Below are 27,712 nucleotides of genomic sequence, written 5' to 3' on the forward strand. Positions count from 1 at the left end.
GTGGAACGCCATTGATTTTGAAAGCGAAAGTACTGATAAAACAGCGCACATAAGACCTCACCCCCACAGACCTCCCCACCCCCGGGGAGAGACAGCGTGATTTGTGCCCCCCCTAGAAATTTAAATGCCCCCCCGACGGAGGTGACCTGGCGCCGGCTCTGTGTGCCGTCTATCATCTGTATCCATTGTCGGTAATGAGAAATGCATAGATTTGTAAACTGTCTTTCTTTCTTTTTCTTTTTACAACTCCACATGAAATCACATTCAAGTAGCTGATATTGCACAATCCAGAAAGCCCGCCCAGCTCAAGCAGCTTCTTAAATTGTACTTAACTTCCTTATAGTGAAAGTAGACTTTCTCCAACTCTTCAGTCTCAGCAAGCTGTAAGTACACTTCTGTTGATTCATGAACTCAACTTGCTGAATGTGGCATGATTGTGAAATAAATCTAGACTAATGAAGATGTGGACATAGAAATGTTGAGGATGTATACAAAATATAAATTATTATGCATATGTTTTAATTATAATGTGTTTTTTATACTTAAAAAGTAGAAATGAATGCATTCTTTAAAAAGTACAATTTTATCTCAGTTCAAATATTCTTATTGTTATTGTTGAATTCAGATATTTGGAAGTACTGAATCAAAATCAAATCACTAACTGCAAAGACAAAGGCCCCTTTGGAGCAAAGTCTTGCTCAATAGTGATACAAGTTTAACTTCTTTCCCAATTCCTCAGAAACAGTTGGGAACTAAACCATGTTGCTTTTGTGTGAACAACCAACCACCTGAGGGAAAAAAAAAAAATGTCATCATAGAAACATCCTGAACAACTGCATATTTAATAGATAAAATACAATGCTATTTTAGCTGAAGAACACAAGCATTTCCGGTACATTTGTAAAGTGCCCCTATGATGGATTTTTGAAAATGACCTTTCCTGCAGTGTGTAACACAGCTCTAAGTGAATGAAAATATCCTGCAAAGTTTTAAATCTGACTGTGCACCATGTATAAAGTTAATGCCTGCATGTGCAATGTGCATACTATCCATCCTAAATTCTATGTGAAATTAGTCATTTTCAATACTATTTAGGGCAGATAGGGTGGATAGTATGCACATTGGGATGCAAGGACAGTCTCTCAAAAGAAAGTCGACTTGTTGAAACGACAACAAGTTTTGGTCTGAATGAAACTGCAAATTAATTTTTTGCCACTAGGTGCTGCTTTTGTAGTGGCAAAAATAGCGGTTTCCCCGGTAACGCTGTACACAAAACAGCACTGCACTCACAAACCCTGCTTTACAGGCATGATGAAATGTAAATGAGACCAATTGGACCAATCACCGCAGATTAGCATCATGCAAAGGAGGGGTTTGGAAAAATCGTTTGGGAGTCCTTGAGCAAGTAAGGTAAAAAAAATAAATGCTTATTGACAATGAAAGTGTTTTTTGATCTTGCACGCATGGCAACCTGTTGTTGGGGACTCCCAAAAACAAAATAGGAACCTTTCATTACCCACAATAGAGGCACTTTAAAAGCATGTAGTAAACAGCATGTAACAGACTGCAGATTTCTAGATTAAAATTAAAAAGTGATAAAAAGTTCTTATTTGTTTTGCTGAGAAAAGGCAATATACTATTAATAGCTATGATTAAATTTTTTCCCAGAATGTGTTGCATCTTGTGATAACACAACATGACAGCTATTGAAGTCCAGGGAAACCCACAGACATCGAGACCTTGCAGATCAATTGGTCTCTTTCACAATATCAAGGTAAGATACCAAATATAACCCCTAATTATATTCATAGAAATATGACTTCTCGAATGAAAGTGTCCAGTGACACAACTTTCTCCACATTAGGAAAAAGCTAAATCAGGCCAAAATATATGATAAACAATTTAATATGCAATAAATTATTTAATATGCAACAGAGAGAGAGAGAGAGGTGATAACTGCATGTAATGTTTTGTAATTAAACATTTGTAATGATGAAGCTGCAATTTAGTACATTTAAAACATATTAGCTTTAAATATAATTGAAAAAACACACTACAGTGACACAATTTTAATTTTGGGGTGGAGTAACCCTTTAAGTGTGTTTCCAACAGGATTTTGTGAGACTTGTGGCGGCAGGTGACGTCACATATTAATTTGCATTCAGACGAGTTTTGGCACTTCAGATGTTCTACTCTATGAAATGTCACATACTGTAATACAGCTGAATGCCCAATAAAGCTGTTCACATTATATTTTCTGTTGTCATACATAAAACAAGTAAATAGTAAACACGTCCCATTAATACTACATGTTAACCAGGAATCACTCTCACTATACTCCTAAATCCTGATTTATAATCACGGCAGCGTCTGATAAAATCAGCATACATCTAGCTTGCACTAAAAAGTGACTATATGCGGTGGTTTTGGCTATATTACTGTTTTGTCTCATTCAGCGCACTGCCTGCATCTGAGTAACAAACTATGCGGATATTAACAGACGAATTATGTTCATATTTAAAAGTCCAAACAGTCAGTAAGCGCCAAAAGGGTCTGGTTGTTATCTCGGGCGGATAAAATTTAGAGGTTATAGTAATAAAAACAAAAATGTGTCACCAAATATACTTGGGCGGCCGTTAATATGTGGCATTTATTTAGGTATTATTCACAAGTACAAGCTTAGTTTTTTGTTTTTTCTTATTTTTTTTTACTTTAAGATTTGAAGAAAACTGCAAACACACATTTAAAACAATTAAGCACACAAGGGTATTGGAAAAAACAACATTTTGGGGTATTGGGAGTCTGTGCCTGCATTGTTACATGATTTCAACAGCTTCTGGAGTTTGTTTATGGAGTCTTTAAAAATTAACATCAATACTGTAAGAATGAACTTATCTAAGTATTTATCTAATATTTACATTTAGCAATAGAAGCTTCTTTTAAGAACCTAATATTGTGTAAATACATCTTTATTTTTGAGAGGTGTAACTAAGTTAAGTTCCCAAACTTTATTAGTCTCCACAGATTGGGCCTGAATGATGATTTCCTGCATAATTGTAATTTCCTTGTATTCACTGCACATCCTTACATTGTTTTTTGTTTTGTTTTGTTTTTTAATGCTCTGAAATGGCTGTACAACCAAAGAACTTGACTTTGCTAGGACACAACTTGGCTTGGCCTGAACATTTAACACCAATTAACAGATTAATATTTTCCAACTTAATGTTTGTTGTTGTTGTTGTTTTTCCCCGTGCAATGTGTTGTACATTTTAGCAATTTTGTGTTTGTGTGTGTGTGTTTTAGTTTTTTGTACTGTGTCACGGGATGCTACAGCTTGCTCAGCTCCTGGTGTCTGGCTATCTGAAAGGCTCCATAACCACCATTGAGAAGAGATATGGTTTTTCAAGTCAGAAATCAGGACTGCTGGCAGCTTTTAATGAGGCAAGGATAATATGCTAACTTTATATGAGTGGTGTTGACAGGATGTCATGAATCACCTGAAGAAAAAACACATGTGTTTTTGGCAGTTGTTAGCAACTGGTTAGCAATTATTTCATTATTAATGTACAAGTTCAGACACAAAGTCTAAATATGAAATTGATACTGCATCAGCAAGGACAACCTTTTGACTGTTATATCTGATCATGCATGTAAGTCTTTTGTTGTTAAACAAAGGTGGGTAACACAGTTCTCATCGTGTTTGTGAGTTTCTTTGGGAGCCGTGTGCATCGACCGAGATGTATTGGAATCGGAGCGATGATCGCAAGTGTGGGGGTGTTCCTTATAGCCCTACCTCACTTCATTAGCGAGAAGTACATTTCAGACTTCAGTAGCAGTGAGTGAGGATTGTTTGTTTTATTGTTTGTTTGTTTGTTTTTTAAGTACCTAACAACTAAAAAAAAAAACAATATGTATTTGTTGCACAGGCACCACAGACAACAATTCGGGTCTTTGCAAATCACAGAACATCTTCCTTGAGAAAGAATCTAAGCTGACATGTGATGAAGAAAAGGCTGATTCTCACATTGGAGTGTATCCAGTACTTCTACTGGGTCAGTTACTGCTGGGCATTGGCGGTGTCCCCATACAACCTTTTGGGATTTCCTACATAGATGATTATGCAGAAGAGAGGAATTCCCCCTTCTACCTAGGTTTGAATGAGTAATGTTTTATCATTGATTTCCTTATAGAGTGGTTTAATTATTATAATACAGTGGTTAATTCAAGAAATAATCAACCTTTCTCTTTTTATATAGGCATACTTTTCGCGATTACTGTCATTGGGCCGGCATTTGGCTACATGATGTCATCTGCGCTGCTTCGTTTCTATGTTGACATTGATAAGACTTCAGGTAAGTCTGATATGCCATGTCTGCTCCTTCATAAATTGAAAGTAAATTTATACACTTTACTGAGCTTAAACAACATTAGAGTATAATGTAAATACTTATACTAATCAAGTTTAGACAAGTGCATTTTGACAAGCTAAACTGAATTGTGTTTATCTCAAAATTCAACATGTTTAGCAATGCTGCTTGGTGCATCAAACACAGACAAGAACCTTGGCTTTATGTCTATCATATGTAAGAGATGTTTTATGAATGAGCTGTTATGCTTTTCAGATTATTTAGATTTGAAAAATGATGACCCCAGATGGGTTGGAGCTTGGTGGTTAGGATTTCTGATGGCTGCCACCCTCCTTCTCCTGACTTCTTTGCCATACCTGTTTTTTCCAAGGAAGATGTCTAGAGAGGTACATCACAAATCTAATTTGTGGACTTTTTGATTCTGAAAATTAATTAGTAAATTTTGATTAATCAGTGATGGAGAGTTTGGCAAATAAGATTTAGGCATTGCTCCTGAAGTACGCTTAAGAAGAGTCTCACAGAACATGCATAAAAAAACTAAAACCACGAAAAGAAACATGAGTCCCAGAGGAGTGTGTCTAAGCCTGTTCTTCCCCCTCTTGCTCAACTAGATTAAATAACAGGTTAACCTTGCATGAAGTTTGCATCCATACATGTTCTTGCACTAAACTTGTGGGTAACACTTTAGAATACTGTTTCTTACTTACTGCATAACTAATAAGGAATTATTGAAGAACTAACAGGTAATGATTCATTAACACCTAACTCACTACTGTTAACTACTAAGGAAGATGTGTTAACTAATCAGTATGTAATACAATTTTATGATTGTGTTAAGTAACAGTTAGCTAAACAATAACTAATGTATTCTGTCACACCTCCTGAAGAACTACTATTAATTATCTACTAGTTAAGGTTCAATAAAAATAATTATGAAGTAACTACTAATGAACAGTCATACACAAGTTGTGACCCTTTCATATAAATGTTATTAGCAGTAGTAGCAGTAAGAAAATGCAATATTAATAAATGCAATAAATTCTACAGAGGTTTTGCCTGTATAGTGAATTGTTTTGAGTTTGTTTTGTAAGAAATCAGCTTCCGATAGGAACCCCACCACCTCTCCAGTGCCATGCGATAACTTACCTTAGTTTTTATATTTTATATAAAGTACTGTATGTGTGCCTCCTCAGCATATACCTTATTACTATTAATTCAATTTCTGTATGTAAGGCAAGGACTGAGGGAGAGTGAAAATACAGGTAACCCATTAGTAATTAATAAAGGATTATTAGATAATTCTGCAAGAATTACTTAGAACCTGAAACAGTATTCTAAAGTGAAAACATATGGAGCCCATTAGTAATTAATAAATAATTATCAAATAATTATGCAGGACTTATTTTGAACCTGCAAGAGTAGGCCTATTCTAAAGTGAAAATATAGTGAAACTTTTAGTAATTAATAAATAATTATTAGATAATTCTTCAAGAATTACTTAGAACCTGAAACAGTATTCTAAAGTGAAAATATAGGGAGCCCATTAGTAATTAATAAATAATTATCAAATAATTATGCAGGACTTATTTTGAACCTGCAAGACTAGGCCTATTCTAAAGTGAAAATATAGTGAAACCTTTAGTAATTAATAAATAATTATTAGATAATTCTTCAAGAATTACTTAGAACCTGAAACAGTATTCTAAAGTGAAAACATAGGGAGCCCATTAGTAATTAATAAATAATTATCAAATAATTATGCAGGACCTATTTTGAACCTGCAAGAGTAGGCCTATTCTAAAGTGAAAATATGGCGAAACCTTTAGTAATTAATAAGGAATTAATTACTTATACGGGAGCTGGGCTCAGGGAAACTGCCGTTAACTAGGCATTAACACAACACAAAAACTACCTAAGACTAAAAAACAAATATGACCCAACAGCTTCATCCCAGTGTTTCAGAAAATAAATAAATTGATTAATTAACAAACCACCATTTTACAGAGTGTACTGTATCTGTAGTAAGTTGGATAGTTATGGCAAGACAGTTGAGTTGCGGTTCCTTTCCGTAGCAGATTTCCTACAGAACAAGGAAATTATTTACCATACAGGCAAAAACATAAGGGGTGAGAAGCCTGAAAGACTTAAGTGACATTTCACTAACTTTACAGGAGGGCCAAAACAAAAACTTACCATAGGTTGATCTGACTTTGTGCGCTGATTTCAATCATTTATAATAAAAATTTGTATACGCATGGATGACAGTATACTTTTGCCAGTATATATATATATATATATATATATATATATTAAATATATCAATTTCACCCAAAATGTCACTTACGCCCTTCTGGTTCTCGCCCCTCGTTATGTACAATTATAGTAATGAGTCCTTTTGGGTGTGCAGCAAACAAAATGCATATTTCATTTCCATTATAGGCTAATAATAGTAGTAGTGGACTGTAACAAAGTTGGTACTATAGTGTCCTTTTACTCAAGTAATTTTAAAAATTAATAGGCCTACTTATAATTTTACTGGAGTAATATTTTATTGGGTATCTGTACTTTTGCTCAAGTACTTGATTTGTGGGCCACAACCTGATTATTATAGTGACTATTTGCGTATACTGTAATTGTTCAGTAGTAGTTATTTCATAGTTATTTTTATTGAACCTTAACTAGTAGATAATTAATAGTAGTTCTTCAGGAGGTGTGACAGAATACATTAGTTATTGTTTAGCTAACTGTTACTTAACACAATCATAAAATTGTATTACATACTGATTAGTTAACACATCTTCCTTAGTAGTTAACAGTAGTGAGTTAGGTGTTAATGAATCATTACCTGTTAGTTCTTCAATAATTCCTTATTAGTTATGCAGTAAGTAAGAAACAGCATTCTAAAGTGTTACCAACTTGTGTTCTGTAAATGTGAATCAGATATTGGAAAATATCTCATATTTAAAAATGTGGGTATAAAAATATGATTTGTGTAAATCTTACCTTGTACAGATTTAGAACAAACAGGGTAAGATGGTTTCCTGATGTAAGCTGCTGTTATTGATACTAATGACAAACAGTTTGCAATACACTCTTAAAAATAAAGGTTATTTATTGGGATCAATGTTTCTATGAAGAACCTTGAACATCCATGGAACCTTTAAAATGCAGAAAAGGTTCTTTATAGTCGAAAAAGGCTATATAGATTTTTAACATGTTCTTCAAAATAGTTATTTTAGGAACTGTTCACTGAAAGGTTCTTTTAGGAACCAAAAATGGTTCTTCTATGGCATCACTGCAAAATCACCCTTTTGGAACCTTTATTTTTAAGAGTGTAAAGTGGTGTGAAAAAGTGTTGGCCCCTGTCCTGATTTTTTTGTTTTTTTGTGTTTGTCACACTTTAATGTTTCAGATAATCAAACTAATTTAAATATTAATCAAAGATAACACAAGTAAACACAACATGCAGTTTTTGAATGAAGTTTTTTATTATGAAGGGAAAATAAAATCCAAACTCACATGGCCCTGTGTGAAAAAGTGCTTGACCCCTAAACCTAATAACTGGTTGGGCCACCCTTAGCAGCAACAACTGCAATCAAGCATTTGCGATAACTTGCAATGAGTCTGTTACAGCGCTGTGGAGGAATTTTGGCCCACACATCTTGGCAGAATTGTTGTAATTCAGCCATATTGGAGGGTTTTCGAGCATGAACCGCCTTTTTAAGGTCATGCCACAGCATCTCAATAGGATTCAGATCAGGACTTTGACTAGGCCACTCCAAAGTCTTCATTTAGTTTTTCTTTAGCCATTCAGAGGTGGATTTGCCGGTGTGTTTTGGATCATTGTCCTGCTGCAGGACCCAAGTTCCCTTCAGCTTGAGGTTACGAACAGATGGCCGGACATTGTCCTTCAGGATTTTTTGGTAGACAGCCGAATTCATGGTTCCATTTATCACAGCAAGTCTTCCAGGTCCTGAAGCAGCAAAACAGCCCCAGATCATCACACTACCACCACCATATTTTACTGTTGGTATGATGTTCTTTTTCTGAAATGCTGTGTTACTTTTTTTACGCCAGATGTAATGGGACAAACACCTTCCAAAAAGTTCAACTTTTGTCTCGTCAGTCCACAGAGTATTTTCCCAAAAGTCTTGGGGATCATCAAGATGTTTTCTGGCAAAACTGAGATGAGCCTTTGTTCTTTTTGCTTAGCAGCGGTTTTCGTCTTGGAACTCTGTCATGCAGGCCATTTTTGCCCAGTCTCTTTCTTATGGTGGAGTCATGAACACTGACCTTAACTGAGGCAAGTGAGGCAACACTTTTTCACACAGGTCCATGTGGGTTTGGATTTTTTTTGCCCTTCATAAAAAAACCCTTCATTTAAAAACTGCATGTTGTGTTTACTTGCGTTATCTTTGATTAATATTTAAATTTGTTTGATGATCTGAAACATTAAAGTGTGACAAACATGCAAAAAAAAAAAAAAATCAGGAAGTGGGCCAACACTTTTTCACACCACTGTATGTACCTCTCTCATATGTGACCCTGCACCACAAAACCAGTCATAAGGGTAAATTTTTCAAAATTGAGATTTATACATCTGAAAGCTGAATAAATAAGCCTTCCATTTTTGTATGGTTTGTTAGGATCGGACAATATTTGGCCGAGATACAGCTATTTGAAAATCTGGAATCTGAGAGTGCAAAACAATCAAAATATTGAGAAAATCGACTTTAAAGTTGTCCAAATTAAGTTCTTAGCAACGGATATTACTAATAAAAAAATAAGTTTTGATATATTTACAGTAGTAAATTTACAAAATGTATTCATAGAACATGATCTTTACTTAATGTCCTAATGATTTTTGGCATAAAAGAAAAATCTATAATTTTGACCCATACAATGTAATTTTGGCTATTGCTACAAATATACCCCAGCAACTTAAGACTGGTTTTGTGATCCAGGGTCACATATTTCAGAGATTTTTGCACTTTGATTTTGAGCATAATGTGGTTGTTCAACAATAAATGAAATTAAATTAAAGATTTCAATCTCTTTAGGAAATCGTAGAGGATCCTGTTGAGCCATCCACAGAAAAAATGATGGAGGACAAGATGCGCAAATCTGAAACAAAGGAAGAGGTGTCTCTCACTGAGTTCCTAAAAAGTGTGTTTGCCATTTTACCATCGGCGATTTTATTAATCTCAAATTAAAGAATAGCTGACCAAAAAGAACATTGAAAATGCTGAAAATGTACCCACCCTCAGGCCATCCAAGATGTAGATGAGTTGTTTCTTCATCTCAATGTGGTCTCAGCAAAATGTATCATCACTTGCTCACCAATTGGTCCTCCCCAGTGACTGGGTGCCATCAGAATGAGAATTCAAACAATTGATTAAAACATCACAATAATCCACAAGTAATCCACATGACTCTAGTCCATCAAGTGAATAGATCCAAGTAAACAGTGCTTGATCTGTGCATATTTCTCTCCTGATTTAGACAGGATGACTTTTACACTGGAATTTTCATTTTAGACTGGCAATGTTATGGATTTTAAGACAAGAAATGTTTCCAAGTTTACGTGTCAAACATCAACCTGGTGTAGTTAACTAAAAAATAAATTGCACCCGCTGGTATTTGTATAATTACACGTGCTGTCAGTATTGTTTTAGCAGCCAGTCCACAGGTATCAAAAGAGCACACACAAAATCTCATTGTATTCAGCATCTGGTCAAACTGGATTATGGGTGGTTAGGTAGAAAGATGCAGGTTTATGACCTACTTAATCTAATGGCATTAATGTATTTGTTAGGCCATACTACACTGGCATTATAATGAAACTACCACATCAAGATTCAAAAGAATCCCCTCTTGCAATCAGAATGCTGCTCATGCCAAATTCAGAAACTTAATGCTGCGCAATTTGACCTACTTAGTTAGAACCTGATTAGAAGCCAAAAATGACTCAATCTCTTCGTTTTCCTGAACTACAAACTCATAATTTAAATGTTCTATTCCTGTAACAGTTAGATTTCATGAACTTGGCACATTTTTCCTTAATGGGTGGGCTGCACACAACAGGAAATACTAATCCTTTACATATGTTTTGTTGTTAAAACTCATTTATCAAACTCCAAAATATTTTGTTTTATATTAACATTCCTGGTAATATGTATAGATTTATTTTTCTTTCTTTCTTTCTTTCTTTCTTTCTTTCTTTCTTTCTTTCTTTCTTTCTTTCTTTCTTTCTTTCTTTCTTTCTTTTTCAGATAAATGTATAAACATACTGTATTTGGTTGTTGATGTTTAATGTAAAAAATCCTGGATCTATAGATCCTTATATCCATTAATCTATTCATTAATCTTCCAAAATATAACGTTCTCGTCCTTCTTGAAAATTATTTTTGTGGTATAATGTACAAATGTTCTTAGGATTTTTTCATATTGTTTGGTTTTTTTCTTTCCTCAGGTTTCCCCAAAATTGTAATGAGGACTCTGAGAAACCCAATTTATTTGTTGGTAGTGTTGGCTCAAGTGAATCTTGCTGCCATGGTTGCGGGACTGGCCACTTTTATGGGCAAATTCATTGAGAGGCAGTTTGCACAGACTGCCTCCTTTTCTAATTTGATGATGGGTGAGTTATTGAAGGAAATCAACTATGCCTTTCTTCAGGTTATTATTGACCAATATCTTATTGTTCAAAGGTACAAATTACTCATTCAAATATTTTACCGCTGCTAACGTATACACAATACAATATGTCACTATAACAAATTCCAAAGTCCTGAGAAATAAGCAAGGGAAGATTGAAGCTTTCTGTCTAAGTGTTACATCTATCAGTATTTATTGTTCAGTGGGATTAATAAAGGAATGTAGAGCAGGAATTTTCAACTGTGACAATCCCAGGGACCCACCCAAACCTGAAGCACTAAACACACACACACTTACAAAGTACAGTACATTAAACACAGATTACATTACATTAAACAGTAACAAATATTTGTACCTTTAAAATAATTAATGTACCACATTTAGAAATATATTTATGGAGACTTATGCATATATATATTTATGTATACATAATAAATATACTCTGTATACACACATATATTATGTAAACAAAACATTTAATTTGAATGTGATTAATTGCGTTTAATTGTTTGACGCACTAATATACAGTGCCCTCCAAATGTATTGGAACAGTAAGGCCAATTCCTTTATTTTTTCTGTAGACTGAAAACATTTGGGTTTGATATCAAAAGATGAATATGAGATGAGAGATTAACATTTAAGCTTTTATTTACAGGTATTTTCATCTGGATCTGATACACAACTTAGAAGATAGCACCTTTTGTTTGAACCCACACATTTTTCATGTTATCAAAAGTATTGGAACAGATAGAATTAACATAGATTAAAGTGAAAAATACTTAATATTTAGTTGCAAATCCTTTGCTTTCAATAACTGCATCATGCCTGTGACCCATTGACATCACCAAACTTTTGCATTTGTCTTTTGTGATGCTTTTCTAGGCTTTCACTGCAGCCTCTTTAAGTTTTGGGGGGTTACTCTCTTCAGTCTCTTCTTTAGCAGGTAAAATGCATACTCTACAGGGTTTAAGTGTGGAGACTGACTTGGCCAGTCTAAAACCTTCCACTTCTGGCCCCTGATGAACTCCTTTGTTGTTTTGGCACTATGTTTTGGGTCATTATCTTGCTGCATGATGAAGGATCTCCCAATCAGTTTGGTCGCATATTTCTGTAAATTGTCAAGACAAAATATTTCTGTAGACTAAGTTAATTTTGCTGCTGCCATCATGTTACATCATTAATGAAGATTAATGGGCCTGTCCGAGAAGCAGCGATGAAAGCCCAAGCCATTACATTACTTGTGTAATGTGTACTATAATGTACAACTGTTTCAGATGAACTTGTATGTTTGGGAACATGAGCAGATCCTTTCTTTCTCCAAACTTTAGCCTTTCCATCACTTTGGTCCATAAAATCAGTCCATAAAACCTTGTCCCAGAATTTTGAGGCTCGTCTGCTATTCTTCTTGCTAATGAGTGGTTTGCATCTTCTGGTGTAGCCTCTGTACTTTTGTTCATGAAGTCTTCTGCGAACAGTAGATTGTGATACCTTCAGTCCTGCCCTCTGGACGTTGTTGCTGATGTCACTAACAGTTGTTTTAGGGTCTTTCTTTACAGCTGTCAAAATGTTTCTGTCGTCAACTGCTGATGTTTTCCTTGATCTACCTGTTTGAGGTGTGTTACTTAGTACACCAGTGGTTTCTTTCTTCCTCAGGAGATTCCAAATGGTTGTACTTGCTATTGCCAGTGTTTGTGCAATGGTTTGATTAATTTTTCATCTTCTCCCAGCTTAACAATTGCTCGTTTTTCACCCATAGACACCTCTCTGGTTTTCATGTTGGTTACACGTCTAACTAACTATAAATTCAGTCTGCACGGATCTGAAACTGAGCGCAGACATTCAGTGCTATTTATTGTTTGAATAATCAATTAATAGGACACACCAGGGCAACAAAACACACCTTTCAGTCACATGTTTCAATATTTTGGTAACATGAAAAATGGGTGGGTTCAAACAAAAGGTGCTATCTTCTAAGTTGTGTGTCTGATCCAGATGAAAATACCTGTAAATAAAAGCTTAAATGTTAATCTCTCATCTCATATTCATTTTTTGACGTCAAACCCAAATGATTACAGTCTACAGCAAAAATAAAAGAATTGGCCTTACTGTTGCAATACTTTAGGAGGGCACTGTAAATCCTATCTTTTATACATCTTTGTTTTGTCTGTTTTGTCTGTCTGTCTATATGTTCACAGGTGGCTTAAATATTCCTTCAGCCATGTTAGGTATAACGGCTGGAGGGGTTATACTACGCAAGTTGGGTCTGAAGGTCAGGTCTTCAGCAGCGATGTGTACGGTGGCGGTTTTTGTTAGCATTATGTTCGCAATTCCACTTCTCTTCATTGGCTGCCCCACACAAAGTGTTTCTGGTATCAACTATAATTAGTGAGTTGTGTTTGGTGTTTAAATGCTTTAAACATTATGCATTTTCCATGCTGAATAACACATATTTGGCCCAAAAAAATGAATCTGACCACAAAACCTGTAGGAAAGAGAAACCACAAGTGAGTTCTATGCCTATATCAGCATTTATTTTATATGATTTTACTGTATATTACAAATTGCCTATTTCTGTATTTGCTAATGTAGGAAATGTACAAAAAAATCTGAGACAAAAGGGATAGACAAACGTAATAGAATTCTAGCTAAAAATGAAGAGTTAATACATGAATTCTCCAGAACTATTGGGCAATAAAATGTTCCTCTGAAAGGGTATTACTAAAAAAATATATATATTTTCTGTTTACATACAGATATGAATAAAAAGATATGAGTGTTGATTAGGGGTTGCCAAAATCTAAGTGATTCAACCCATAATTCCAGTTACAACTTACAAAAGAATATCAACAGTGTCTTGTTCTGTGTAAACCCTCTGACATCTGTTTTCCATTACAAAGTTTTGGGTGTGGACCACATTTTAATTGCAGGCTGAAATTTGCACTTTAATTTTCTCCCACATTCCTCAAGGATTTTAGACCAGTAGTCTATCTTTTTAATTCTCTTAATATGCAAAGGATCATTTTCTTCAAACGCTTAATATCCTGCCGCAAGGCACCGTGTTATTCCCATGAGCCTTTGCCTTTATTTTATTTTGTTTTGTTCCCAGCTCTTCTCAGCAGTGTAGCAATGCATGTTCCTGTTCTGATGAAGCCTTCAACCCTGTGTGTGGCTCAGATGGAGTGGAGTTCCGCTCTCCCTGTCATGCAGGATGTAAGACAGTAATGCCCAATAAAGAGAAAGGTTGGGTAAGCTATCTTTAACTTCCATTACTGGAACTGCATGGTTCCCTTCCAGGAACTTCGAGCTGCGTCCGAAAACGCTATGGGGAACGCCTTCAGCGTGACCACGCTCTGAATATTACCTGCAATCAGTCAAAAATTGAAGGGCGAGGCGTCACGGGCGGGGTGACTTCACGACCAGGAAGTATATAAGCACGTGCGGCGGAGCCGGCGTCAGCTTTCTGTCATTCAGCAAGCGCTTTGTATGTTGTCAGTCCGTTTTGTGTCTTGTGAGTCTTATTTAGTGTTGTCTGTCCTAAAAGATGCCTAACTCCAAGGCCAAGACAATGGGCGATCCCAGATCGCGTTTCAGGTTGTGTGTTAGTCCCTGCCCTCGCTACATCACGAGTGGGGACACAACACACACACAATCTGTGCGTGGTCTGCCTGGGTGCGGAGCATGCGGCGTCGGCTCTCGAGGGAGCCGATTGCCCGCACTGTGAGCAGCTCTCGCTGCGCACACTCCGCACCCAGAGGGCTCTCTTCGAGGAGGGAGCCTTTGCGAGTGTTCCTCACGGTGCTGGCCCCACGCTGCCGAGGCGGAGCGGCGGCTACACTCGTGGGGCTCGCACATGGATCATCAGATCCAGCGCCCGCTCTCTGTGTTCGGAAGCCGCGTTTCTTCCCCCAGAGAGAGGGCTCGACGCCCCGCTTGTCTTCCTAGCTTTGTAAGCTGCAGTGTTTGCACAAGCATAAGAGAAAAATAAAGCCGGTCCCGCTTCTGCCGTAAAAAAAGAGAGAGAAAAGGCAGAGCGGCGGCTGCGCTCGCAGGGCTCACAGAAAAAAAGACTGATCTGGCTGGCGAGAGTCAGACGGGCATGTCCCTATCTCCTCCCGTATCCGCCAGATCTGACGCCCCGTCTCTCGGTTTGGAAGCGGTACTCTTCCCCCCGAGACGAGGGCTCAACGCTTCGTCTCTCTTCCTCCGAGAAGGTTGACGTTACGAGCGTTGACGAGGTTTCGCCACCTCGTTCGCTCTCGAGCTCTCCGCGCGGTTTCGGTCCCTGCTTCTGCCGAGGCAGAGCGGCGGCTGCACTCGTGGGGCTCGCAGGCTGATCTGGCTGGTGAGAGTGAGACGGGTGTGTCCTTATCTCCTCCCGTATCCGCCAGATCTGGCGCCCCGTCTCTTGTTTGGAAGCGGTCTCTTCCCCCCGAGATGAGGGCTTGACGCTGCGTCTTTCTTCCTCCGAGGAGGTTGATGTGACGAGCGTTCACGAGGTTTTGCCGCCTCTTTCGCCCCAGTTTGAGGAGCCACTTCTACACGGGAGCCTTCCGTTTTTTCCCCGATCTCCACACCGAGGTGTCGAGATCGCGGGTGAAACCTTTCATCCCGGCCATTCGTTCCGGCGGGAACTGAATTAGCGTGGGTACAGGGCGGTGCCGCGGGTTGTGCGGACGCTTGCGAGCTATCTGTCTCCCTCTATGACATCGTCTTTGAAGGCTCCTGCTCTGCTTATAACATCTTTGATGGGCAGAGGGTACCTAAACTCTAAACTCAGGTGGCTGCTGGGCGGGCGCAGCCTCCTCCGCATACCAGCTCCTCGCGCAAAAGGTCCTGACGGGCAAGCCCCAGGACCGTGGAGGGCGACCGACCCCTACTGGGGTGGAGCGGCTTACACCGCAGTACACGGTGACCGTCTCCCCTCGGTGCCCTCCGGGGACCTGTCTACCAACCCTGCCGTTGTTCCAGGGCGCAGCGGGTCCCAGGGAGTATCGTCCTCAGGTTTCTCCGCCTGTGATTACGGCGGGCCTGAGGCACTCGCCTCAGCCGCCAGATCGCGCGTCTCCTTTCGGTGCACCGCATCGAGGCAGCAGTCTGGCCGCTTCTCTGACACCAGAGGTCAGTCTCAAGAGACTGATTCCCTTAGTAGATCATTTGGCTGCCTGGCAGCGATTGCCGAATGTGTCTCCTTGGGTCCTGCACACGGTAGAGAATGGCTATTGCATCCAGTTCGATGGGCTACCTCCGCCTTTCAACGGGGTTGTTGTGACTGCGGTCCGCCCCGAGCAGGCTCTGGTTTTGGAACAGGAAGTCGATACTTTGCTGAGGAAGGAAGCCATCGAGTTGGTTCCTCTTGCTCACTGGTAGGCAGGTCGTGTCTCAGATCAGGTCCGAGGACTGGTTTGTCACAATAGACCTCAAAGATGCCTATTTCCATGTTTCCATCCTTCCCTCTCACAGGAAGTTCCTGAGGTTTGCTTTCGGGGGCAAAGCGTACAAGTATCGGGTTCTTCCCTTCGGCCTAGCACTCTCACACCGCACTTTCACCAAGTGTGTGGATGCAGCTCTTGTCCCGTTGCGACTAGAGGGCATCCGCATACTCAATTATATTGACGATTGGTTGATCCTCGCTCAATCAGAGCGGTTGGCGGTTCGGCATCGAGATGTCGTTCTCGCCCACATGAAAGACTTGGGGTTAAGACTAAACGCCAGGAAAAGTGTGCTTTCTCCAGCTCAGAGAACCACTTATCTAGGCGTGGTGTGGGATTTGACCACGATGCAGGCGCGGTTATCCCCTGCTCGGATCGAATCGATCCTCACGGCAGTCAAGAGAGTGCGAGAAGGCCAGCCATTCACTGTCAAGCAGTATTAGAGGCTGCTTGGGCTCATGGCAGCTGCGTCCAACGTGATCCGTTCGGCCCGCTGTACATGAGGCCCCTACAGTGGTGGCTCAAGACCAAGGGTGTCACGCCGCTGTCCGTGCCTTAGACATGTGGAGGGATCCTTGGTTCTTGTCCCAGGGCCCGGTGCTGGGAGCTCCTTGTCGCCGCGTCTCGCTTGCGACGGACGCCTCCCTCACCGGTTGGGGTGCGGTCATGAGTGGCCACCCTGCCCGCGGTCTGTGGAGTGGTCGCCACCTGACGTGGCATATCAACTGGCTAGAGATCCTAGCTGTGCTGCGTGCACTCAAGCACTTCCTCCCGGACCTGAGAGATCACCACGTGCTGGTCCGCACTGACAGCACGGCAGTGGTCTCTTACATCAACCACCAAGGAGGTCTGCGGTCGCGCCCCTTGTAGAAGCTGGCACACCAGATCCTTGTGTGGTCCTAGGGCAAGCTCCTATCACTGAGAGCTGTGCATATTCCTGGGTATCTCAATGTGGGAGCAGATGTCCTGTCGAGACGGGGCCGAGGCCCGGGGAATGGATTTGGAGAGTTTTCGGCCAGGCACAGGTGGACCTCTTTGCGACTCGAGAGTCAGCACAATGTCCCCTCTGGTTCTTGTAGCCCCTCCAGCTCCTCCGGGACTGGATGCTATGGTACAGACCTGGCTGAGGCCTCGTCTGTACGTCTCTCCCCCTGATCGCTCTGCTCCCGGGAGTTCTGGTGAGAGTGCACCGGGACGAGGTCAGTCTACTGTTAGTAGCACCGTTCTGGCCGGGCCGAGTATGGTTCTCGGACCTGATTTCTCACCTCGACGGCACCTCGTGGCCGGTGCCGATCAGGAGAGATCTCCTCTCACAGGCCAGGGGCACCATAGTGCACCCTCGCCCGGAGTTGTGGAAGCTGTGGGTATGGCCCCTGAGGGGTCACAACTCATAGCTTCCGGTCTGTCAACCGAGGTTGTCGAGACCATCCTCCAATCCAGAGCTCCCTCCACGAGGAAACTGTACGCCTTGAAGTGGAAACTCTTCACTTCTTGGTGCGGGGACCGCCAGCTCGACTCAGTCAACTGCCCGATTCGCGCAGTTCTTGAGTTCCTGCAGGCCCGTTTCTCCGCAGGGTTAACCCACTCCACTATTAAGGTCTACGTGGCAGCTATTTCATCATACCACGCCCCTAGTAGTGGCCAGACAGTGGGTAGACACCCCCTAGTTACACGTTTCCTCCGCGGTGCACTGAGGCTGAGGCCGCCTGTACGATCACATGTCCCCACATGGGACCTGGCTGTGGTACTGGAGGCTCTGTGTGTGGCACCATTTGAGCCTATTGAGGAGATCTCGAACAGACTCCTCACCATTAAGACTGTTTTCTTGTTGGCCATCACTTCTCTGAGGAGGGTGGATGACCTTCAGGCCCTGTCTGCGGCCCCTTCGTGTATTGACTTTGCGCCCGGTTCGGCGAAAGTCTTTCTCTACCCCCGTGCGGGGTACGTACCGAAGGTTCCAACAGTCGTACCACAGCCGGTCGTACTCCAGGCCTTCTGTCCTCCTCCCTTCAGGGAGCCAGACCAGGAAAGGCACAACTGTATGTGCCCAGTGCTCGCACTGGGCACGTACATCCACAGAGCTGCCCTGTGGAGGAAGTCGGACCAATTGTTTGTGTGCTTTGGTCCGCCTAAGAGGGGGCTTCCTGCTTCGAAGCCCACTCTTAGTAGGTGGATAGTGGATGCCATTAATCTGGCATATGAGGCCTCTGAACGTCTCCCGCCGTTGGGAGTCAGAGCGCACTCAACACGAGGTGTGGCGGCCTCCAAGAACTTCTTGGCAGGTGTCTCCCTGCAGGACATCTGCAATGCTGCTGGGTGGTCCACGCCCCTGACATTTGCCAGGTTCTATGACCTCGACATTCGAGCCGCTCCAGGCTCTTCTGTCCTTTCGTCCTGACATCAGGCAGGGACTTGTCAGTGTGGCAGCGTTGGTATATCGTTCCCCGTAGCGTTTTCGGACACAGCTCGAAGTTCCTGGAAGGGAACGTACTAGGTTACGTATGGGAACCCAGGTTCCCTGAAGGGAACGAGAGCTGCGTCTCGTAGCCACACTTCCGGCATCCCTGCCGCCGCTTGCTTCATGACTTGAAGCTGACGCCGGCTCCGCCGCACGTGCTTATACAGGTCCTTTTCAAAAAATTTGCATATTGTGATAAAGTTCATTATTTTCTGTAATGTACTGATAAACATTAGACTTTCATATATTTTAGATTCATTACAACACAACTGAAGTAGTTCAAGCCTTTTATTGTTTTAATATTGATGATTTTGGCATACAGCTCATGAAAACCCAAAATTCCTATCTCAAAAAATTAGCATATCATGAAAAGGTTCTCTAAACGAGCTATTAACCTAATCATCTGAATCAACTAATTAACTCTAAACACCTGCAAAAGATTCCTGAGGCTTTTAAAAACTCCCAGCCTGGTTCATTACTCAAAACCGCAATCATGGGTAAGACTGCCGACCTGACTGCTGTCCAGAAGGCCATCATTGACACCCTCAAGCAAGAGGGTAAGACACAGAAAGAAATTTCTGAACGAATAGGCTGTTCCCAGAGTGCTGTATCAAGGCACCTCAGTGGGAAGTCTGTGGGAAGGAAAAAGTGTGGCAGAAAACGCAGCACAACGAGAAGAGGTGACCGGACCCTGAGGAAGATTGTGGAGAAGGACCGATTCCAGACCTTGGGGGACCTGCGGAAGCAGTGGACTGAGTCTGGAGTAGAAACATCCAGAGCCACCGTGTACAGGCGTGTGCAGGAAATGGGCTACAGGTGCCGCATTCCCCAGGTCAAGCCACTTTTGAACAGAGAAGCAGCACTGGACTGTTGCTCAGTGGTCCAAAGTACTTTTTTCGGATGAAAGCAAATTTTGCATGTCATTCGGAAATCAAGGTGCCAGAGTCTGGAGGAAGACTGGGGAGAGGAAAATGCCTGAAGTCCAGTGTCAAATACCCACAGTCAGTGATGGTCTGGGGTGCCATGTCAGCTGCTGGTGTTGGTCCACTGTGTTTTATCAAGGGCAGGGTCAATGCAGCTAGCTATCAGGAGATTTTGGAGCACTTCATGCTTCCATCTGCTGAAAAGCTTTATGGAGATGAAGATTTCATTTTTCAGCACGACCTGGCACCTGCTCACAGTGCCAAAACCACTGGTAAATGGTTTACTGACCATGGTATTACTGTGCTCAATTGGCCTGCCAACTCTCCTGACCTGAACCCCATAGAGAATCTGTGGGATATTGTGAAGAGAAAGTTGAGAGACGCAAGACCCAACACTCTGGATGAGCTGAAGGCCGCTATCGAAGCATCCTGGGCCTCCATAACACCTCAGCAGTGCCACAGGCTGATTGCCTCCATGCCACGCCGCATTGAAGCAGTCATTTCTGCAAAAGGATTCCCGACCAAGTATTGAGTGCATAACTGAACATAATTATTTGAAGGTTGACTTTTTTTGTATTAAAAACACTTTTCTTTTATTGGTCGGATGAAATATGCTAATTTTTGGATTTTTTGAGAATTTTGGGTTTTCATGAGCTGTATGCCAAAATCATCAATATTAAAACAATAAAAGGCTTGAACTACTTCAGTTGTGTTGTAATGCATGTAAAATATATGAAAGTCTAATGTTTATCAGTACATTACAGAAAATAATGAACATTATCACAATATGCTAATTTTTTTAAAAGGACCTGTATACTTCCTGGTCGTGACGTCACCCCGCCCGTGACACCTCGCCCTTCTATTTTTGACTGACTGCAGGTAATATTCAGAGCGTGGTCACGCTGAAGGCGTTCCCCATAGCGTTTTCGGACGCAGCTCTCGTTCCCTTCAGGGAACCTGGGTTACATACGTAACCTAGTACGTTCTTTGTTGATGCAAAAATGGAGGCTGATACTGGGAGTTTGTAAGAACAGTGCTTGGCTTGAACTAACTGAAAGGATTTTTATGTGAATGATTAAGAAAAAGTAATTAATTCCTGAACTCAGTGGATGATTATTAGGACAATTCACCCAAAATAAAGAACATTCTTTCATTTATCCATGTCTTTTCATGTCATTCCAAACCTGTATGACGTTTTTTTCTTCTATGGAGCAAAAAAGAAGATATTTTGAGAAATGCCTTTATTCAGCATTTAACATCACATACAGTACATTAAAAGTCAATTGGGTACCATGTTGTTTTGGACCCCACTGACTTTAACTGCATTTGTGTTCCACAGAAGAAAGTAAGTCATACAAGTTTAGCGCGGCATGAGGGTAAGTAAGTCCCCTTAGAGTTTAGAAATGTTAATCAATGAATAATCAGAACATCATTACTTGTTATCACAGATGCAATGAATCAAAGAGGCATGTGGAAGAGAAAATAATATGTGCCACTAACTAAGACGAACACATCATTATGAGAGTGAATGACAACCAGAATAAGAGAGTTAAAGATAAAGAGGAACTATTTAAATGTTTGAAATATTCAAAAAGAGTGATGTAATAAATTTAGAAGTGAATATATATATGGAGTTCTACACCATCTGGGGAATTTCACCTTGGGAAATGGCTTAATAGTGGTTTAAGCAAACACACTCCCAGACCTACAAACACTTACAAATGTAGACAAGTTAAAACAACCAATAGGTCAAAGTACCAAGACAATTACTTGTTTTAAGTGCATGCCAACTGCTGTTGGAAGTGAAAGTAGAGCACGTCAGAAGACTGCTGTGACTGCAGCGATGCGGACGCAGATACATTACTATATAAATATATCACAGGGGGAAAGTAACTCACTCTCAGCCTTCCAAAACAGACTGGCAACCTTTAGATACACAGTAACAGCCTCTGTCCTCTGGGAGAACAAATATGTGAAAAGAAAATGGTAGCAGTCAGGAAACAGGACAGTATTTATGTAGAAATACTGTATGTGTCTAAGGTTTTATAGCTCTGTGTGCATGTCATAATGGAATGTTCATTTGACTATTTAAAGTGTTTAGCTTTTGGAAAGTACATAGAAAAATTATTTTTATACAGAGAATTTTCCATCTGCAAAATTTGTATTTGTGTGTGGCTGTATGCATATTTTGCTTTTGCTTACATTCAAAAATGTCATGACCTACTTTGTCCACATAAAAAGGAAAAGCCCGAACAACTTCCTGCATGCCTTATCCTTTTAATTGCTTTCAAAACAATCTTCCTGAGCAGCATGCTATCTTCCAGGCATGGATATTAGCTATAGAGAAATGTCATGAGACCAAACATTGTTAGTGGAATTATAGGTTTCTAAGAAGCTGTTTAAAATCTCTGTTATTCATTAATAAGGTACAGTATGTAGCACAAACAAGCAGATAATGATAAAAAAAAATGTTGTGGCTGCATGTTTATTACTTTATGACTTTAATACCTAATTCTGGAACAGATTTATCAATATTGACCTTTTTAATTCCCTGCAAATACTAGAATAGCAACAGTATTTGAAATAGTGCTGAATATAATTATTCTAAAAGTGACCTCTTAAAACTATAACATTTAACTTTTCAGTACCTAACATCACCCTAAATCTCCCACAGATCTACACAGATTGTGAATGTGTGGCATCAATTGGCTCTCCAGGCTCTGCATTTCCAGGACCATGTGGAAATAAGTGTAGTAATCGGCTCATTCCCTTCATGATCCTGTCCTCCATTACATGCTTTGTGGCTTCACTTTCCCACACTACATCTTTTATGATGATCCTCAGGTATTCCCTATATTTTTAATTCCCTTTATTTTATGTAAATATGATCTGTTGAAAGTGACCATCTAATGTTACCTCTTTATGTTTTATAAGTATCTGACAGTTGCATATATCTATGTTTCTTAAGTTTATTATGTTTTATATTAATACTCATATAACTTAAGTATTGAGTTGTGGTTTGACAATGTGTTTTTGGGGTAATGAGTGATTATGTAATTTCATAATTTTGGTCAAGTGAAGTGAAAATCAAATGAAAAATACATTTATGAGAAGACAAATGGAATGTTGCTGATTTAAAAACTAATGTCGGTGAACGTTGTGGCATGATTTGTCTAAAAGGAAGAGTGTCAAGGTGAACTTGCTTAGCAGGTTGCAGCTTGTTGTAGTGCAACACTTGCATAGTTGCTACATACAGCATAATAAAATTTATTTATTTTAGAATGCTAATGACATTTTCATGAAATCAAAATTTCAATTTACATGTTTCTTTTCTGATACGTGTCAGTTCCCAAAATATAGAATCCTTAAAATTAAAATGGCATTGCGAGCACTAAATCAATGCTCTGTTTGACCTTTTAATCACTGCACTGATGGATGTTTTCACCCACTTTTTCTTTTAAAGCCAGATATGTTGCTCATCTGTCATGCTATGCCCTTCAGCTTTAATACATCATTATACCATAGTCAAAAACCTGCCTGTGCAGGCCCTGTCAACATCACGAAAAACTGCCACCAGCGTAATAACAGACCACAAGCACTTACTTTCAGAAAAAACCTGAAAGGATATGTTAAAGAAGACTTCTTTCAAAGTGCTCATACTCTGATATTCCTGAAATGTAACTGAAATGTCTTATTTATACAAACAATGTTGTAAAATTATGTATGATTTGTTGGCTTTTGTTCAGGACTGTGACTCCAGAAGACAAATCTTTTGCCTTAGGAATTCAGTTCATGCTGTTTCGAGTGCTTGGTAAGCAAAATAAGTTGATCATGCAGAACGGACACATGTCATATTTTAACAGAAACATGCTACAACCAAAACCTGGTACGAGGGCACTGAGTTAGTGAACAAAACAAAAGCAAGAATATCAAAGCATATAATAACAATTTCAGGCAGTAGTAGTGAGGGCCTTAGTACATCAGTTCACACACATACTAAGCCATGGTGCTCATGTGCCTAAAATAGGTTTAAATCTGGTCTGCACTATCTACTATGTCTAATCTATTAAAGAGGCAAAAGTGATGGTGAAATTGTGTTTCTACATTTTTATGGTCATATTCAGACCTGCCCTGTTTAGCTTAGTGTTATCTGTCTTTGTTTGTACAACACGCTTTCCCAGTATTGTGAAAGTTGCAGTGATATCTTTAAAAAAATGTAATGTAACCCACCATCATAACAGATATCATATCATTAACAGGAAAAGGTGTGTTAAGACAATATTTGAGCTTTTCAGTTATGGGTCTCATAGTCTTTTTGTGGTGATTTGAATGTGAACACACAACTCATGAATGTTTGTAAGGTATTGATCAACACAATGGCGGGTTATATCATTTGTGCTGAGTCTGGTTATGTTTTGTGAAAAGATATAATAACAAAGAACTTTCATTCCCTGACAGCATTCCTTCCAGCTCCAGTGCTGTATGGCCATGCCATTGATACCGCATGCATTCTGTGGGGAAAGAAATGCAATAAGACAACATCATGTAGCTACTACGATTTAGACCTTTTCAGACACAGGTAAAATTATAAATTGCTCTGCAATGAAAAGTAGTGTGCCTTATATTGTATGTATTACCAGTGCCGATCCTAGACTTCTGGGGGCCCCTATATGTAAAAGTGTGTCGCCGGCGGGGCGGGGGGGGGGGTGTTGGGATGAAAGAATGGATTAACACATTTGTCCATGTTTCACGTCGTCTCGAATCTCGCTCACGGAAAGCGCTCAAGAAACAGTATCTCTTCCGCAGCTTGATATGCTTTCAACTCGTTTTTTAGTCTCGAGCAAGAGACTGTACGACATTCTCGTTACATGATTTGACTGATTTTTACGTAGAGAGGGTGACAGCGCACCACATTAAAAGAAATGATCATTCATGTTTTCAATAACCGCTGGCCAAACTCAAAAACTAAACTAAAAATAAAACATCTTTGAGAGCAAGGGGGCCCCCTGGTGTTTCGGGGGCCCTACGCAGCTTGCGTATTCTGCATATAGGGAGGATTGGCTCTGTGTATTACTATGGATTTGATAAAAAATAATAATAATAAACCCAAAATCCACTAAAACAGACAAGCCTAATTTAAGCAGTTTTTTCAGCAGGGTAAACTTATATATGTTAAAACATTTTTTTGGTTCACAGATTCCTGGGGCTCCAGATATTCTTTATATTTGCTGGTTTCATCTGTTTTTTCCTTTCTTATATGGTGCTTAAAAGAACAAATTCAACGCAGTAACAGAATGAGAAAATGAGCAATCAGACCAAAAGTGAAAGTTTCCAAGAAATTAAAGATGCCAAACAGATGTTGAACAATTCAAATGGACACTGAAATACACAAAAGATCCTTAGAGAGTTAAGACAGAAGTGAATAGAATGATGGGATTGTCTTTTTGTGGGGTGCAAGCTTAGTAAGGCTTAAGAAACCTGGAGTTTCTCATCTTACTGTAAGTGCAACTACTCAAATAGGCCAAGTTTAACACAGGATAAAACCAGACTGTGAATACACTCATTTCTACAAACAGTTGCCAACAGCCAGGAAATAACGTCCACTTTAAAATACATGCTATTGTTTATGTATTATCTCTGCCAGTAAGCCTGAAATATTTTCTTTACTTCTCTTTGGAGTTTATATATTTTGTCTGTGAGCACTCAGTTGTTCTTTACATGTTTTATATGCTGAAAATGTGAAAATGCGAGTAGCATTATTTGAACTCACTATTTAGTGTAGACAAGGAGCCACGTATGTTGATATAAACAGACCTTCTGTCATGGTGTGATGTGTTTATGACAAGTTTGTTAGTAATTTTGTAGTGCACACTAACACATTTTGTTTGTTGTTATTTCTGTTGATGTAACATGTTAGATATGTTTAGATTTCATGATGTAAGAAAGATCTATTCATATTGGTGCATCTGAAGCTTTTTATATGAATTGTATTGTACTATGGTACATTTACGAATAGCCAGTCACGTGAATATATGTGGCATATACCTTCACATAAATATATTGTACATGTTTAATCAACTAAGATTTTATATTACTTTTATATGTTCTACTACATCTACATTTATCTATGTTTTGTTGAAACAAAAATACAACTTTCATATTTCATAAATGGCTTGTTTGATGTGTTTTGATTGAACTAAAATGCTGTGTACAATGCCCTGCATACTTACAGGCCTAATAATCACATGTAAAATGATCCAAATATTACAGTTTCTGTTTCTTAACTCATAATTATATTTAAAGGGCATTGATTTTAAATAAAAATACTAATCAAATAGCTGTTTATGTGTTTGAGAGTGGCTGCATTTCAAAGATGGAGAAAACTTTTAAAAGATGCATGCCTCTATGCTTTATTACCCCAGAGGACACACATGATCTTCGTATCATCCATCTCAGAGTAGACCACACTCAGTCAAGTCTTGAGAGAACTGCTGTGCTCACTGTGACTCATTTAAGGGGCGCAGAAGCCAGGCAACTGCAGTATGTGGTTTGGATCTTGCTGCCGCTGAGGTTGCTTAGCGACTCCAAATGTGGGATTCGAAGGTAGAGCTTGCTGAGGAGCTTGAGATGGGCCTAGCCTATTACCCAGCCTTGTTTATTAGCTTTTTTTTGTTCTCAGGCTAGATCAGGAAGTACACTCAGCTGCCTCTTCTGATCTGCCTGTTGTTGGCCCACTCTATAACTAAGGAGATAGATGTGATGGGAGTTGTGGTGGATATAAGCAGTTCCTCTCGGTTAGTAGACGATCACCGGTCATGAGCCTTCCATTTCTTCCGGAGCGTCACGATAAAATGGTCATGATAAAAAGTCATGGAAGAAGCCCTAAACAGCCTGTGTTCAAGCAACTCCAGTAGGGATGGTAAGATTCACCGATTTGTGATGAGAGTGGTGATCTCTCATCACTGCTGCTACACGAATATGACATATCACAACAGTACAGAGAAGAGGCATGTCCTGAGCGTCGCACAGAATATAGATTAACATGGCTGTCTGTAGCTCCACCACACCACAGATTTTGCCCTCCATGCCACCAAGCAGACCACTCATCAGCCGCTCGCTTTCTGCCATGGTTGTCACAGAGCGGAATCTGTGGGATAACTGGTTGGAGCTAAAGAAGTAGTACAAGGCCTTCTGGAAGCCCTGATTTTGTCTTCCAGACTATTTGGTTCTACCGTTGAGGAAATGGTCCAAATGTTCAGGGAGGCAAAGGTTAAGTCCACAGCATTTAAGTGATACATCCCCCGCTGCGAACATCAAGAAATGTTGCATTAGAGCACCCCGCTCTATTACCTATTGTGCCCTTGATACATGGATGAGTGCTTCTTATCACTTCCTTTGTAAAAGATGGGGAGTGTAGATATCACTCCATCGTATGAGTCACTCTTTTCCAGTATGATTTGTGTGCTGTAGCAGTGACAGTGATTTTCTTTCCTATGTATCACATTACAAACATAGGCGGGCAATTAGATGTTACACTATCACATTCCTTTCCTTCACCTGTATCTCCTCCTAGTTTAGGATGAATTGCTAGAAGAACTTTTATGCCTAGCCTGGGCTGTAATAGTGAAAATTAAGTGGCTACAGCAGACCGTCCCACTTTCTCATCAGTTGCCCCGTACATTATGAGGAGGAGAAAGTTGATGCCGATGTGCAACTATGGAACTACATAAACATATTTTTATAGTTTAACAAAATTATTAAAAATTATTAACTGGTGTTTATCAATCACTAAAAACACACACATTACAACACATAGTAGCCTTTATTTAATAACAATCTCCATTTATAATGTTTTTCATACAGACTAAACATACAGGAATG

General features: G+C 40.0%; 1 protein-coding gene across 6 annotated transcripts; it reads left to right on the forward strand.

The window, feature by feature from the left end:
* LOC306855774 (solute carrier organic anion transporter family member 2B1-like) lies at positions 1-26,170 on the forward strand. Of its 6 annotated transcripts, none has more exons than XM_079394642.1 (16): positions 1-141; positions 270-383; positions 1,669-1,774; positions 3,304-3,441; positions 3,676-3,835; positions 3,927-4,151; positions 4,257-4,352; positions 4,623-4,753; positions 9,428-9,533; positions 10,840-11,004; positions 13,217-13,406; positions 14,128-14,266; positions 22,506-22,675; positions 23,578-23,642; positions 24,290-24,410; positions 25,028-26,170. In XM_079394642.1, exons 3-16 carry the CDS (start codon positions 1,697-1,699, stop codon positions 25,119-25,121), a joined length of 1,878 nt encoding a protein of 625 aa, XP_079250768.1. In that variant the 5' UTR covers positions 1-141; positions 270-383; positions 1,669-1,696; the 3' UTR covers positions 25,122-26,170. The 6 variants fall into 6 exon arrangements, with proteins under 6 accessions (XP_079250768.1, XP_079250767.1, XP_079250765.1 ...); XM_079394641.1 differs by having other exon boundaries at positions 273-383; XM_079394643.1 differs by having other exon boundaries at positions 3-178; positions 344-383.
* Positions 26,171-27,712: the final 1,542 nt, after the last annotated feature.

The sequence above is a fragment of the Barbus barbus genome, assembly GCF_936440315.1.
Source record: "Barbus barbus genome assembly, chromosome: 36".
Taxonomy (NCBI): domain Eukaryota; kingdom Metazoa; phylum Chordata; class Actinopteri; order Cypriniformes; family Cyprinidae; genus Barbus; species Barbus barbus.